Consider the following 17,207-nt stretch of genomic DNA (forward strand, 5'->3'; position numbering starts at 1 on the left):
TATATTTTGCTAATATAAGAATCAGGAGTCTCTGTAGAAAGATTATGCAGTTTCAGACTTTTCCTTTCTGAGGCTATTTAATTTCATTCTTTTTTCCTCCCTATATAAGGTTAGTCTCATGGAATTTCTCCATGATGCATCCTCTATACCATATCCATATACATTTGTAGATGGCAATAATTCAGTTGAATTTTGAGAAGTTTAAGTAGCTTTAACTTGGAATAGACTAGCTTGGTAATTATTTGTCAATTGCTGTTGGAACACAGTTGATTTCAAAATACTTTGTAGAAAATTGATGTTAAATATGGAGATTATATCTCTTTGCTGTTCTTGCTCTTCCTTTTTAATTTTGCCTTCCAGTTGCTGCTATGAGGTAAGACTTTGGGAATTTCAGTTTTGGCTGTGCCATGTAAGATAATCTGTTCTTGACTCTTCTAACCAGCTACTATTACCTTTCAGCTGCCTGTACTTTAGGCCATGCTACTCCTTTTCTCGTCTCTAAACATTTTGCAGAGATTTAGAAGTGAAAAGAATTACTGAGAAGATACTAGTTTATCACTGGAGTATTTTGAATTAGCTGAGAATATGAAGCTTAGCTTATCTTTGCTCCCTTGTTTTGTTTTTGACAGTGTTGGGGATCTCTTATTATTAATCTCTCACAGTCTTGATCAACTCAGAACCTTTTAAAACCTCTTTACACGTGTACACACACACACACACACACACACACACACACACACACACAATACAACAAATAGGAGAGTCTTTAATATCAGCCACAACAACTAAGTTCTTTTCAGTCCTTCCCTTTGATTCCCTGCTTGGAGCATGATAGAATACATAGACTGCAGAGTCTTTGGAAGTTAATATGAGGAATTTAAGGTTGGGGATCAATTTAAATCCTGACTCTTAAACTGCTAGCCACATAACTTTGGTTAAGTCACCTTTTTTGGCTTCAATTTCCTCTTTTTTGGTATTTTGAGACAGTTTCTCTGTAACTTTGGAGCCTGTCCAGGAACCTTGTAGACCAGGCTAGCCTCAAATTCACAGAGATCTGCCTGCCTCTGCTTCCTGAGTGCTTGGATCAAAGGTGTGCACCACCACTGCCTGGTTTCCTGTGTTGTTTTTAAAGGAATGGGTCTCTGATTTTTATTGCCTACGTTGGCCAGAACTCCTGAGAACAACCCTTCATCCTGTTTGTATTCTGAGTAGCTGGGACATGCTTGTGTCGAATTGTCTTAGCAGGGGTAGGGTGATGGTAATCTAGAGAGTAAGGAGAGGTGGAATTTGGATAGAGGGGACATTGTCTAATGCTTTCTTTTACTTACAATTTCTTCCTCCTTTATTCTTTGTTGCCTTTGAGTATGTAATTTCTTGACAGTAGTACCTGGTATCTTCTGCTCCAATAGAATGTAGGTTTTTCTAGGGGCAGTTCTGTTTTGTTTATACCTGTTTGTAAAGGTTAAATAATTTTGGTTAGAGACACGTGTATCATTTGTCAAGCCTGCCCAAACACAGTACTTAGTCCCCAGCTATTACTGTGTGAGTGTGTGTGGTTGGTTACCAACAGGCCTTGTGTCTGCCATTAGTGAGTTTTTCATTGCAGTGATGATGCCCCAAAGAAGAGCTTAATACTTTTGAATATTTGTGAGAAAGGGTTTCCTAGACTGTCCTGGAACTCATAGCCACAGGCAAGCAGCACTCTAGTAGCTGAAGTGTATATCCAACCCTGAAAGATAATTGTGAATAGGAAAAATTTATTTATTTTCTTTCAGTTTCAGAGGTTATATTCCAAGGCTGACTGCTTTGGGCCTGAAACGTGACAGAAGCTGCTTGCCTGCTTACTGCCTTCTAGGAAATAGAGGCTGATGGGAGAAGGAAAAAAATGTGTTTTTTGAGAGTTATGTTTCCAGTTTTTTTTTTGTTTTTTTTGTTTTTTTGCTTTTTCAAGACAGGGTTTCTCTGTATTGTTTTAGAGGCTGCCCTGAAACTCCTTCTGTAGATCAGGCCGGCCTTGAACTCACAGAAGCCACCTGCCTCTGCCTCCCCAAGTGCTGGGATTAAAGACATGTGCCACTACTGCCTGGCATTTTCAGTATTTTATTTTTTTTAAAGCTAGGCTTCACCCCCCCCCCCATAATGCCACCTTAATATGACTCTACCAATGGAGTAATTCTTTTATTAGATTGGAACTTTTTGAATCCAGGATCCAGTCCTTAAAAAGTTGTTAAGCTACCAACCAAATTCCCCAGTATATGAGCCTGTGGGGTAAAATTTAAGACCTCTCCTCCCAAGCAAACAAATTTTCAATTGTTATCAAAGAGCAGATGGGAAAATCATTGCTATGTGTTCTGGGACACCCATTTAACCCCAGAGATGTGCCTGCTTCTGCTTCCTCAGTGTTGGCCTTAAAGGTGTGTGCTATCATGACAGGCCATTTATTCATTCTTTGTGTTTGTAGTGCTGGCTGTCCTGGAGCTCTGTGTAGTGCTGGGGTTAAAGACCTGCTCCACTGTTTTTTCAGGATTTGTTTTTCGAGAAAGGGTATTTCTCTGTGCCCCTGGGTGTCTTGGAACTCACTTGTACACCAGGCTGGCTTTGAACTCAGATTTCCCCTTGCTCTGCCTCCCGAGTACCAGGATTAAAGGACTACATGCACCACCACTGCCTGGCTAGATTTTTCATTTTTTGTTTTGTTTTTCTAGACAGGGTTTCTCTGTATTGTTTTGGAGGCTGTCCTGGAACTTTCTCTGTATACCAGTCTGGCCTCGAACTTACAGAGATCTACCTGCCTCTGCCTTCCACTGGGATTAAAGGTGTGTGCCACTAACACCAGCATCGATTTTTTTCATTCTTTTTTTTTTTTTAAAGGTTTATTTATTAGGGATATAACATCCTGCCTCCTTGTACATGAAGAGGGCACCAGATCTCATTATGGATGGTTGTGAGCCACCATGTGGTTGCTGGGAATTGAACTCAGGACCTCTGGAAGAGCAGTCTGTGCTCTTAACCTCTGAGCCATCTCTCCAGCCCAGATTTTTCATTCTTAAAGGTGATTTTTGTAGTATGTGACTTGAGAAGCAAAGTTAAGTGGTTAAATTGAGAGACTGGTAATTGGGAGGTGGAGGAAGGACAGCAAAATGGAGGCCAACTTGGGCTAGTAAAACCCTGTTTCAAACAAAAAAAGTCTAGAACTGGTGATACATAGTTTTATGGTCCTGAGCTTGTCTAGAATTCCTGAGGCCCTCAATTTGATTCCTTGAGTAATGAAATGTCAGTTTGTTTATGGTACCTCTCAATACTTATGGTTTGGCTTATGATCTGTTGACATAATTGAAGATTTAAAAATAGCTTTATGAGTTGAGATGGCCCAATGTGTAAACCCCTTCTTTCCCCACATAAATAGAATAAAACATCTAAGATTGCCGGGCGTTGGTGGCACACGCCTTTAATCCCAGCACTCGGGAGGCAGAGGCAGGCGGATCTCTGTGAGTTCCAGGCCAGCCTGGTCTACAAGAGCTAGTTCCAGGACAGCCTCCAAAGCCACAGAGAAACCCTGTCTCGAAAAACCAAAAAAAAAAAAAAAAAAAATCTAAGATTTTTCTGTCTGATGCAGTGGCATACTTTGGAAAGCAGAAACAGTTACAAAATAAAATGTTCACTTTTAAAAATTGATTTATTAAGCCGGCGTTGGTGGCACACACCTTTAATCCTAATCCAAGCACAGGGGAGGCAGAGGCAGGTGCATCTCTGAGTTCGAGGTCAGCCTGGTCTACAGAAGGAGTTCCAGGGCAACCTCCAAAACAATATAGAGAAATCCTGTCTCGAAAAACAAAACAAAGCAAAAAATCAGAAGCTGTTGTTTTGACTGGATGGTATGGAAAATTCCAACATTTGGGATACAGAGGCTGGGTGATTCTGAGTTCATTTGACTTGTTTACCATATTGTATGGTACATTGTTCACTGTAATGGACACACCCAGAGTGGCTGTATTCCCTGGCTATTGGGAATAGTACAGCAGTAAAAATGGATGTGTAAGTATTTTTGTGGTATGCTGACTTAAAACCCTTATGGTTATATACTCGAGCAGGACAGCTAGTTCAGATGACAGCCATTTACTTGGCCAGTAAATGGATGCACATTGGAAGATTTAGGAGTTTCCCCCCAAACCTAGGTTAGGATCATCTGAGTATACCGAACACCAACAAAGCTAAGAAACGGCAGAATAACTAACTGCCAAGGCCATTCTGTCCAGTAAGAATTGACAAGATGATTCTGTTTTTAGTTCTTTGAGGAGCTTCCATGATGGCTATACAATTTACATTCCTCTAAAGTATTTCCTTTTTCCCTAAATCCATAACAGCATTTGTTGTTGTTGGTGTGTGTATGTATGTGGGGAGGGGGATGATGGGGGTTGAAACAAGACCACACTGTGTAGCCCTGACTGGTCTGGAACTTAATCTGTGGACCAGGCTGGCCTTGGATTTATAGATCTGCCTTTCTTGAGTGCTGTGATTGAAGGTGTGCATCAAAACCTGACTTGTTTTTTTAATTTTATATTTTCAAGCTGTGGAAGTTACTTTTGTTTCTGTCTCTGCTTGTTATATAGAACCATTTTTCTATTTATTGTAGAGAAGTGTTTGATCTTAGGGATTTTAGTACTACTGGTTTGTTCAGCCTTATCTTTCAAGTTTCACAACATTCTTAATTTGCTAAATAGTGAGAAAAGAGAATGCTAATACATTATATTTTTGAGAGGGTTGATGAGGGGAAGGTGGGTGGGCAGGATCTTCTAGCTAAGGCTGGCCTGGAACTTTAGAAAGTCTTAATTTTGTACTAGGGTATGTATTACTTCTCACATATGACTGTATGTGGCATTGAACAAGGGAAGTCTCCAGGATGAATTTGAACAAAGACTCTTGATGTAAAGATCAGTGTAAGCAGGAATGGTGATAATTACACCTGTAATTCCAACACCAAGTAGGCTGAAACAGGATAGCTAAGGGTTCAGGGCTTCCATAGGCTACAGTGTGAGGTGGTGTTTCAAAACAAAAGAGGAAGTCAAGTTAACAGTGGTCCTGGAGTTAAGACGCTCGCCTTCCAACCTAACTTTAATTGTAGATACTTGAATGTGAATGAGCTATCATCTGTTAAGTGAGAAATACTTGTTCTTAATAATCTGGGATTGTTAGGGTTAGATAATAAGAAGTAGGATAGAAAATGTGTACATTGCTATCCTGTACACTGTGGCTTAATAGTTTCATTTGTCCCTGTTCTTGGAAGAGATGCTGAGTCAGATTTATGAGAGTATCTGTTTTTCTATAGAGACACAAAATATAAAGGCTTACAAATGCTGTGAGAGTGGGGAGAATGAATTTACTAGAGTTATTTCCTGATTGTGGTTATCTGTGTGATTAGTGAAAATTGGAGGATGGTATCAACAGGCTAGGAAGTTAACTGAAACTAGTATTTCAGATACTCTTACCTGTTATCTTTTCTGTGTCTATTTCACTTTTTCGTTTTTCTTTTTTTTTTTTTTTTGGTTTTTCGAGACAGGGTTTCTCTGTGGCTTTGGAGGCTGTCCTGGAACTCACTTTGTAGACCAGGCTGGCCTCGAACTCACAGAGAGTTAAGAGTAACTTGTTGTGGGTTCAATTCCCAAAACTCACATGGTGGCTCCTAACCATTTGTAACTTTAGTTCTAGGTGGTTCAGCATCCTTATCTATCATTTTTTTTTCTGAATACTAGGCACTGACATGGTACATGACCACCCACACAGGGAAAATAATCATACACATAAAATAATGAAGTCTTAAAAAATTTTAATTTCATAGCAAATTTGGTTAATAGAAAAATTAAAGGTACAGAAGTTTTCTACTATAGTCTTACTTTCACAGAAACATAGTCCCACAAGCTGCCCTGATTTTAGTACATTATTTTCCAAAGTCCATGGTTTATATTAGGGGTAGCTCTTGTATATATTGTAGGCTGTCCTGGATCTAGCTCTTATAGACTAGGCTGGTCTTCAACTCACAAGAAATCTGCCTGCCTCTGCCTCCTGAGCACTGGGATTAAAAGCGTGTGCCACCAATGCCCACCTATTTTTTTTTATTTTATTTTTAAAGTTCGTGTGTGTCCATGAATGCATATGAGTTGAGAGTACATACTGATTAGTTCTCTTCTTCCAGCATGGTGGGTCCCAGGGATCAAACCTAGGCTTGGCATCAAGTACATTGACCTGGTGAGCCATTTTGCTGGCTCTTAAGTTTTTATTCATTGTGTATGCTTGTACCTAAGGAAGCTAAAAGAGGGCATTGGATTCACTGAGCTGGAGGTCCAAGTGATTGTGAGTTGCTTACTTGTGGGTACTGGAAACAAACTCAAGTCCGTTAGATGAGCAAGCAGCAAATGCTCTTAACCACGAAGCCATCACTCCACCCCCAAATTTCTGACCTTTTATAGCACACTCTAGTCAAGTTACACAGTGTAATAAGGTAGTACAGCTTGGCGCGCTACATTTCTTCTCTATTGTACTGTGTGTATCTAATTAGACATTTTTCCTCTATCTTTCAGTGAATGGTAGTGTCTAGAAAGGGTATGTCCCTTCAAGAGAGAGGTGCCAATGTCCAACCGGCCTAATAACAATCCAGGGGGGTCACTGCGACGTTCACAGAGGAACACTGCCGGGGCCCAACCACAAGACGACTCAATAGGAGGAAGGTATGTATTTCATGGGAATCTGAAAAGGAGTTGGGAATAAAAAACAAACAAAAGCATCCTCATTGGACCAAAACATCGCACATAGGTCATTTCAAAATTACAAAATTGTAATTTAAAGTGATTTCTCAGTCTTTCTCCAAGTAAGTTAGTCTCCTCTAAAATTAGTTCCCAGCCACTAATATGAAGCAATGATTTAAGGTTGTTATCATAAGGCGTATCATGTTTTGTTTGTCCTTTGTATTTGCCTGACACATGTTGCAACATGTCTTTTAGCCATTTGTGGTACTTTCCTTAAGACCGAATGATTTTACTGAAAGGCAGTTTCATTTAGGTTTTGACACCAGCTGGAGGGTGGGTGGGGTGTAAACCAGTCAGTCTTACCTGTAGACTCCATATGAATAGTGTCTGAACTATGAGGTTGAAATGTTTTGCTAGAATAGCAGCTCTCTGATTTTGTTGTCTGCTGTTGGTCTTTTTGTCAGAATGGTTTTATATATAGTAGTATGAAGAGTAAGATACATTTCTTGAAAGTAAAATTATAGGTCTGATTTAGGGATGGACGCCCTGTTTAAGTACCCAGAACTCTACTTGTCAAGCATAGTTCTGTACTCTAGTGATGTCGGTGAATTCTAGTTATTTCTAGAATGATTACTTAAATTAACAATTTGAGATAGTCATGTTTATATTGTTAAATCATTAAAAAGAAACTGAAATGTCAGATGTAAATAATCAAGTATGATTTGCTGTGTTGACTGTAAATAGTTATGGGTATGGACTTTGGACAACTTAGTGTGTGAGTTCTACCTCTGTTGTAGAAGTTGCAAGTCTTTGGGTAAGGGTTGCAAGAGAATCTTAGTTCCGTAGTCCTCTCAAGTGGGTCTATCTGTTTCTTGGAGTTCCTGGTTATCTTAAATAATATAATGTGCAAAGTTAGTGTCACACTTAGAGAATTGTACTTTGTTTTTTTTACATTTAGTATAATAGAGTTATACTTAACATTTATGCTGATGGTTAAAAATAGCACTTTTCATTAATTTGAATAGCATTATTATTTGAGAGTTTATTCCTAACATTTGTGTCATTCACATTGATTTTTTTTCTCTAGACGGGGTTTCTCTGTATAGTTCTGGTTATCTTGGAACTCACTCTATAGACCAGGCTGGCCTTAAACTCAGAGCTCTGCCTGCTTCTGCCTCCCTAGCATTGGGATTAAAGGCGTGCTATCAACTGTACCCCGCTCATTTCACATGCTGTTAAAAATGGAAAATTTCAAAGTCTTCAGCATTCAACACCACCATGATTTAGATAGTAACAAAACATAAAGGTTCCCATGCCCAGTTTTGAGATATAAATAGGTATAATTATGATCAGAACAGGGAATATACAAAAGTAAAATAAAAATGTATTAATTCCACAGTCCACTTAAAATGTTTCTATTGACCTTGGCGTGTTGTCAGTCTTTTTAAAACTGCCAAGTACATGTGCTTATATATTCACATAAGTTAGATCTTTTGAGGCCGGGCTGCGGTGGTGGCGCACGCCTTTAATCCCAGCACTTGGGAGGCAGAGGCAGGAGGATCTTTGTGAGTTCGAGACCAGCCTGGTTAGATCTTTCAAACAACTGAAACTGTACATTTTCATGCATGAACTGTCAACATTTTGAGCCATACAAGAGCATTGCCTCTATTATCCATAGCAATATTTTATCCATTTGTGTGGTAGGTACATCTATAGAATTTAAGCAGTTTCTTACAGTGGGTGATGTGTTTACAAGTGCGCTGTTTTAGACTTAGTTCTGTATTCTCAGTACTCTGGAGGGGAGGCAAGGAAGACTCATCTTAGGTTGCACAGCAAGTTCAGGGGCAGCTTGGGGTATAAAGCTAGACTTCGTCTCACTCATATCCTCCCCAAAATGAGAAACAAACGGAAGTCATTAATTTTTGTGATTAGAGTTGTATTGGTTTAAATAATTTTATAAGGATGCAATAATAGTAATTCCACTAGATTGTGGAATGGTACATTTCTAATAAAACATTAAGAAAATGGTTCATTATTACGTGAATGATCTATGAGTATGGGTGTTCATCGTGTTATGGTGTGTATAAAAATGAGAGGACAACTTTGTGAAATAAATCACTTCTTCCACCTTCACACACATCATAGGAATCAAACTCAAGTTGCTAGACTGTTGTGTGTCAAGTACCTTTACCTGACAACAACATCTCCCTGGGCCCCCATGTAGTCTTTTTTTTTTTTTTTTTTTTTCCCCCCCGAGAAAGGATTTCCGTAGCTTTGGAACCTGTCCTGGAACTCATTCTGTAGATCAGGCAGAGATTTGCCTGCCTCTGTCTCCCTAGTGCTGGGATTAGGATTAGAGGCGTGCACCACTAACACCCTGCTCCCAATGTGTCTTTAAGGTAACACTTTCTATTTATTTAGAAGAGGATGTTGAATTTGTAAGTGTTTGTGAATCTTGTGATGTACACGGTTGAAATCATCACTTTATCTTAATACTCTTCTCAAGAGCAGCAAATGCTTTGAACTCTCCTCCGGTTGAAATCATCACTTTATCTTAATACTCTTCTCAAGAGCAGCAAATGCTTTGAACTCTCCTCCGGTTGTAAGGCAGTTCTGTGCTTCCTTTTGAAGGAAAAGAACAAAAAATTTGTAGCTTTGCCTTCCTTCACTTCTGTAAAGTTTAGTTTTCATAATTTTCTTTTAAAAGTTTAAAGAAATTACTTCTATGGATCTTTTACCTGCATGTGTTGTTGTCTACCACATGCATGCCTGATTCCTGTGAAGGCCAGAAGAGGAGGGGAGGGAGGCGTCAGGTACTTGGAACTGGTGGTAGTTGCAGATGGTTGTGATTCACTGTTGGGTGCTTGTTTGTCTGGAGACACAGCCATTGTTTCTAATGACCAAGCCTTCTTTCCTGCTGATGCTCTCACACTTTTCAACCTTTAACTTGTGTTCTAAAAAGATACTTGGCAAATTTTGTTTTATTCCAGAACTGCATGTATAGTGCTTGTCCAACATGCAAAAAGCCTTGGGTTGGATCCTCAACTCTGTGTGAACTGGATTGGAAGTTCAGGATCATCATCTTCTACTGCATAACAAGTTCATGACATTCTATTTCCAAAGAAAAGTCTCTTCACAGAGTAATAAACAAGAGGTCTTACTTATCTAAACTCAGCATCATATTTATCATTTCTTATATTATTACATCTTGTTAGAGATACATCTGTGTTCAACTGTGTAGTGTATAGTGATTTATATTCTAGGGTTTTCTTTTTTTTTGGAGACAGGGTTTCTCTGTGTAGCTTTGGAGCCTGTCTGTAGACCAGGCTGGCCTCGGAACTCACAAGAGATTCGCCTGTGTCTGCCTCTCAAGTGCTGGGATTAAAGGTGTGCACCACCACTGCCTGGCCCATTATTTTCTAATTTTTATGTGTATAAATATAATCAAAGAAACAGCTGTAGGCCCCAAAGAACTTGGTTCTCTCCCCCCTTTCCCCCTTCTCATCTTGGTTCTTTTGCTGGTTCTCAGCTGGAAAGAAATTTTAGTGTTTTTTCATCAAAGCCTAAACTTTTGCTACTATGTTTTAACAATTATCTTTAAAAAAACTTTTCCAGTGGTTTTTTTTGTGTGTGTGTGTGAGGGAGAGGATTGGGTTTAATTTGGAAAGACCAATTGTAGTTTTAAGCTGAATTTTTGTGTTATGTGTATGCATGTTTGTGAACGTGGGCTTATGGAGGACAGAAAAGGATGTTGGTCCCATAGAGCTGCAGTTTTTCAGGTGGTTGTGAGTTACTGAAAGTGGAGCCCATTCAGGTCTTGGGTTTCTCCCCCCTCCCTTTAGTACAGGGTTTCTTTGTGTATTCTTAACTGTCCTGGAACTGGCTTTGTAGACTAGGCTGGCTTTGAACTTGCAGACATCCTCCTGCCTCCACTACCTGACTATCTCTTAGCCTTTTTTTAAAATTCAGTCTCTGCTGTTTTCTTTCATACAGGATTAAGCTGCCACTGTTGTGTAATCTCTTTTCAGTTAACCTGTCCTCCCAAATCAAAAATACCTCTCAAGCTCATTCTCTCTCATTATTATATAGCTTTTTCACTTGCTAAGGCTTCTCTGTTTAGCTCAGGCCAGCCCTATTTTGAATACCCTTGCCTTACCCTCTGAATAATGGGATTACCAGCATGTGCCACCATGCTCTGGTTAGTAACTTAACCGCTTCTTTTTTTAAACATGCATTTTTATTTTGTGTCTTGAGTGTTTTTTGCTAGCATGTATTTTTGTGTGCTACAATGTATTCTCTAAGAGGTCAAAAGAGGGTGTCTGAACCCCTGGGACTAGAGTTTTATTTAGATAGTTGTGCTCTTCTTTGTAGGTGCTGGGAAATAAATCCTAGATCCCTACCATGAACAAGCAAGTGCTCTTTACTGAGAGCACTTCAGTCCCTTTACCTTTTTAAAAGAATAATAATTTGCATTCATTCCTATGATAAAAGAGTCTTCTGCTTGTTCCCTTTTCTCACATCTTCCATTGCTGTGTGTAATGAGCTAGACATCTTACTCCTATTATTTTTCTTTTTCTCTTTCCTCTGAGTTTTTGGATGATAGCTGATCTGTTCCTCTCTTTTCTGTTCTCTTTTTCTTCCTTAGGAAAAAACTTCCTTCCACTGCTTCTCTGTTGGCTTGCTCTCAGGGATACTTCTAGCATATTCCACTTCTAGCACAGGTATTTGTAGGCTATCCCTTCCCTCTTGGCCATGCAGTATCATTTTAATTTCACTGTGTGCTTTCACTTGTTTTCTCAATGGGCAGTGGTGGGATTAAATTAAATTTTGTTTAATATTGTATCAGTGCTAATTTCCTCTGTATTGTTTTTACTGTAAAAGTATGTATAGAGACTACATAATGGGGAGCTACAGGAAAGTAAGATCATTTTAGTTTTATCATCAGATAACCACGGTATGTAGTTCTGTTCTGTGTTTTTATGATTGACTTTTTTAAAAATCTGCATTCAGCATAAAGTTGGTTAATAGGAATAATAGAATTCTGTGTACTCTTCCACACGAGAATTTGAAATGCCTACATAATTTTTCTGGTTTGAAATTCCACGATTGTAGATTCTAGTGTCCCTTCTCACCTCCTGAAGGTTTTTTATTTAATTTTTCTATGGAAGAATGGATGTGCCTATTACATTTGAGTGAGGTTCTGTTTGTATTAATTTCTGAAAATGAATTTATAAACGAGTAAGTATGAATATTTTGATGACCATAACAGGTTATCAAATTGCCAATTTTTTCAAAAAGATTGGTGTATATTATAATTTTACTGCTTTGTATGCACCCATTTATCAAAATGCTAGTTAATAGAGCATAGTCTTATTCATTTAATTTGAGGGTCCTTGGTATTGATTAGTTGAGTATCTGATGATGCAGTGCTGGGGATTGAACCCAGAGCCTTGGGTATGCTGGGAAAGCATTCTGACAATTTAGCAACAACTCTATCCCCAAGCAGTTTTTTGTTTGTCTTTTAAGACAGGGTTTCTCTTTGGAGCTTGTCCTGGAATTCACTCTGTAGACCAGACTGACTTCCAACTCACAGAGACCTGCTTGCCTCTGCCTCCCAAGTGTTGGGACTAAAAGAATTCGCCACCACATTCTGGCTCCAAGCAGTTTTTTAAAAAGTGTGCAGAAAAAAAAAGATACCATTGGTAAAAGTTAGCCTTTTTGATTGCTGTGAATTGAGCATCTTGGTATATATTAGCTGGCTTTATGTAGTTGTTTGTTTGATGGCCTTTGTCTTAATTTCAAAGATACTTTGTTATATAATTGTAGCTAATTGTAGCTCTTCATGGAAGGTTAGTAGCTCACTGACCTTGACAGACATTTTTCTTGTTTTAGTGTATGGAAGTCATCAAAATTAAGTCCATTTCTATGTCTTTTCCGTAAATCAAGAATAGCTTTTCCTTCTGAGTTCTCTTGTGGCATGATTTTTTATAGTGCTTAAATCTACCCTTGTTCAGAAATTGGTCCTGTAAGTTTTTTTTGGCTTATTTATTTATTTTTTCCCTGAAGATAGGGTTTTTCTGTATTGCTTTGGAGGTTGTCCTGGAACTCGCTCTGTAGACCAGGCTGAACTGGAACTTAGATCCACCTGCTTCTGCCTCCCAAGTCCTAGGATTAAACCAGTGCCCGGCAAAAGAACGTATGGCTTTGCAAAGTTTTAATAGTTACCTGATGCTTGATATAGTTACCAGACTGTAGCTTTTTATTAACACTTTTAACGATTTTTAAAGCCTGGCAAGTTGGCTTAGGAAGAAAGGTATTTACTGGCACATATGACGAACTTGCTCTATTACTGGACTTTCCATGGTGGAAAGAATGGAACTGATTCCCAAATGTTGTCCTCTGATCTCCAGGTTGTGTCACACATGCCTGCATGCACATATACAAATGAGTGAAAAAGTTTTAAGCAAAGATTTAAAAAATCATTTTATATAGAAGGAAATAGTCTCACCTTTTGGCTTACATTTGCTTTTGTCTTTGGAATGCAGTTATAGCTGTTTATATCCATGTATCCAGTACCCTCCTGTCTTGTTATTTTTAACCCTCAAACATTTGCTCTCATCTTTGCAATCTGTATTTGTTTACTGATAATCATACACTGGACTGAATTTAGCTTTTCTTTTTGATGGTCAGATTATTGCAGTGGACAGTGATATTGCTTGTTCTGTGTTTTTAGAACTTTGTAGAACTGAAAACTTATTTTTATTTTGTGGTATTAGGTATTGAACCTAGGGTAGTAGGTAATGTCTGTACCACTGAGTGACATCCCTGACCCTGAAGGGATAATAATCAAGATGTGCAGGCACATCTAGGAAGGGGGACGATCTTTCTCCCCCAGCTCCCCCCCCCCCCCCAGAAGGATCTGTGGTGGTGGAAGTTAGTCCAGAGCTGACTTTTTTTCTCTCTTCTTCTGTCTCGAGTACCACATGATTCCTTTTCCATGGCAGTCGTACTCAAGTATTTGGCAGATAGGATTTACACAGTAAATAAGTGAGATACACTCAGTAGGAAATCTAGCTCTGTAAGTCCTAAAACTTTATAGGTATTAAGAATTTATAGAAGATCTTTAGTCTTTATAAAACAATGATTTGAATAAAGGCTTGAATAAAGGCGTTAGCATAGCTTTGTGTCTGAGTCTTTTTTTTTTTGTAAAAGAATATTATGGAAGAATATGTTAAGGTGTGTAACTTGTTTATGCTGTATTTGTTTAACTCTGTGAATCTATATTACTGTGCCTGTCTAAAACACCTTGTGGTCCCAATAAAGAGCTGAATGGCTAAACAGTGGCAAGGATAGGTGGAGCTGGCAGGCAGAGAGTATAAATAGAAGAACTGAGAAAGAAAAGAGAACAAGGACAGGAGGGTGTCAGGAGCCACTCAGCTAGCCATGGAATCAGAAGGAAAGAAAGATGCATCGAAATAAGAAAAGGGAAAAGCCCAGAAGCAAAAAAAATTAATAATTTAAGGAAAGCTGGTAAGAAACAAGCAAAGCCAACCAATTCTCTGAGTGTTATTTATTTGGGGAGCTGGGTGACAGGACCCTCAAAAAGCCAAAAGTGTAAAACATCAACAATAGGATATTGTGCTATAATATTTTGTTAATCTTCACTAACTGTGAATATGCTTTGCTTATTTTTCCTGCCAATATAATTGCTTCATTTAAATGTCACTATACTTTCCCATTATGTGAAATAATCATTCCTTTAAAAATACACATTTCTCTGTGTGTCTTGTATATCAGAGGACAACTTTCTGAAGTTGGCTTTCCCTTCCATGTGGATTTCAAACTCAAGATTGTCAGATTTTTGGGACAGATGATTTTACTCACTGAGTCATCTTTCCGGACCGTTTTCCATTTTAATGTAGTATGTTCTCTCCTCCAGTGACAAATCTTGTGGAAACTTCAGAGCACATTGAACTTTTCCTAACACATTTATTACAGTAAAAGTTGGGGATCACCAGGATTTGTATGCGGACTCATTACCTAGCCATTTCTGCTTGTGTATCTTTTTTTTTTTTTTGATGGCAAAAGTATGAAGGTGTTATTGTAAAGTTGCCACCTGGTGTAGGAAAATGGGCAGATAGAAAAACAGAGCTATTAGAGTCTATGAGTCTTGAGGTATTGACAAGTTCCACTTCTGCAGCAAATGGTGACTTCTTGGTTTATCAGTATAATATGGCATTTTGATTCTCCTACTTATTTTTTCAGCTTTACATTCTTTTTTTTTCCTAAAAGATTTTCTTTCAGTCTGTATGTGTGTGCTGACTGTATCGAGAGAGAGAGAGAGAGAGAGAGAGAGAGAGAGGTGTGTGTGTGTGTGTGTGTGTGTGTGTGTGTGTGTGTGTGTGTGAACTGTATCCAGTGAGAGCATAAGATGTGTATCAATCAGATCTCTTGGTGCTAGAAATGTCTGTGGTTGTGATCTGCCACACATAGATGCTAGGAAGGAGTGAGTCTTTTGATCATTGAGTCATCTTTTGTGTTTTGCTCATAGATTGAAGACAGAACTTCGTCTTGTTTGGGGGGAAAGGAATTTTATGAGGATATTTTAAGTGCTTTCCTTTTTTTTTTTTTTGAGACAGGGTTTCTCTGTGTAGCTTGAGCCTATCCTGGCAATTGCTCTGTAGACCAGGCTGGCCTTGAACTCACAGAGATCCACCTGCCTCTGCCTCCTGAGTGCTGGGATTAAAGATGTACGCCACCATTCTCCAGTTGGTAACTGCAAATACTTGACAATCACTTTTCCATTCCATTCCATTCTTTTGTGCTGGATATTGAACCCAGTGTTTTGACCAGTGTTCTTAACTAAAAAACATTTGATTCTTTAAAATATTTTTATTGGCATTGGTGTTGTCCCCGCATGTATATCTGTGAGGGTGTTGGATCCCCTGGAACTGGAGTTACAGACAGCTGGGAGCTACCATGCTGGTGCTGGGAGTTGAGCCTAGGTCTTCTGGAAGAGTAGAAGGCCAGGTTGGCCTTGAACTCAGACATCCAGCTGCCTCTGCCTCCTCCCATGTGCTTGAATCAAAGGTATTTGCCCCCATCACCCAGCACGCAGCTAGTGCTCTTAAGTGCTGAGACATTTTTCCAGCTTCACTCAGTTAATTCTTTTTTTTTTCTGTTTGTTTGTTTGTTTTTCAGGCAGGGTTTCTCTGTGTAGCTTTGGAGCCTGTCCTGGAACTACATTTAATTCTTAATAGTACTTTTATAAGGTTTTTATTGGACATGCAAAATAGTACCTACATATTTGTAAATGTTCTTGGCTAAATATGTTTCTTGGTAAAATTGAGTTCAAAAGCCATATCATTTACTTATTGAGAAACCTTTAAAAGTGCTCAGACCAGTTCTTATCTTTTTTTTTTTTTTTTGGTGGGAGGTCTTCCCCCTAGACAGGCCCTAGCCTAGCTGTCCTGGAACTCACTGTGTAGACCTCCCTGGTCTCAAATCAGAGATTGCCTGCGTTTGCCTCCCAACTGCTGGAATTAAAGGCATGTGGCAGTACTGCCCGCCCTGCTCATTAATATGATCCATTCTCAGAATTCTTGCCTAGTGAAGGTTCAGTGTGACTGAATTGGTATTTCTTTTATTTTTTCTTACATAGCATCTCCTTTTTAATGTACAATTAGGGACCAAGTACTGGAATTTTTATGAACAATTTAAGAGTCAGCCTTTCATTTTGATCAGTGTTTCATTTTAAAATTTTGGGAGTTGAGTAATTGGGCACAGTTTCATCTATCTCATCAGGGAGCTGTGGGTGGTAGGCTTCCTCTTCTTAACCTAAAAAAATGGAACCATGGCTTTCTTGGTGTCATTTCAAGATTAGGATTAGGTAAGAGAATGTATTTGTCATTGTAAAAACTCAGGTTTTATAACGGTCATTGTAATTCATGAGGTGTTGAGCTCTAATGCAGTGACTGTCTCAGTGGTTAAGAGCACTGACTGCTCTTCCAGAAGTCTTGGGTTCATTCAATTCCTAGCACCCACAGTTTACAACTGTCTGTAATCTAGCTCCAAGTAATATGACATCCTCGCACAGACATACATAAAGGCAAAACACTAATACGCATTAAAATAAACCATTTTAAAGATACAGGAGTGAAACTAAGTTGAACTATAAGGTTACAACTCTTCCCGACGAGACTGAGTTTCTCTGTGTAATAGTCCTTTCTGTCCAGGAACTCTGTAGACCATACTGTCCACCTCTTCAGTGCTGGGATTAAAGGCGTGAGCTACCAACCATCCAACAGGTTCCAACTTCTTTTTTGTTTTTTGTTTGTTTGCTTGTTTTGCTCAGAAGCATGTGAAGTTTTGTAATGCTCTTTTTATTGCTGTTCAATTTTTAAAGGCAGATTTCAAGCTGGATATTCTGAAAAGCCTGTATTTTCTTGTATTTGTGGAAACTTCAGT

General features: G+C 38.8%; 1 protein-coding gene across 12 annotated transcripts in view; it reads left to right on the top strand.

Annotated features, from left to right (window-relative positions):
* The window catches only part of Trip12 (thyroid hormone receptor interactor 12), a 108,018-nt gene that overhangs the window by 16,956 nt on the left and 73,855 nt on the right, over window positions 1–17,207 (top strand). For all 12 annotated transcript variants that reach the window (XM_040753171.1, XM_040753169.1, XM_040753174.1 and 9 more), the window contains exon 2: window positions 6,576–6,722. In XM_040753171.1, the coding sequence (XP_040609105.1) occupies window positions 6,625–6,722 (98 nt within the window). In that variant the 5' untranslated portion in view covers window positions 6,576–6,624. The remainder of the gene's footprint in view (window positions 1–6,575; window positions 6,723–17,207) is intronic.

This window comes from Mesocricetus auratus, unplaced genomic scaffold (assembly GCF_017639785.1).
Source record: "Mesocricetus auratus isolate SY011 unplaced genomic scaffold, BCM_Maur_2.0 Super-Scaffold_100010, whole genome shotgun sequence".
In the NCBI taxonomy this organism is placed as follows: Eukaryota; Metazoa; Chordata; class Mammalia; order Rodentia; family Cricetidae; genus Mesocricetus; species Mesocricetus auratus.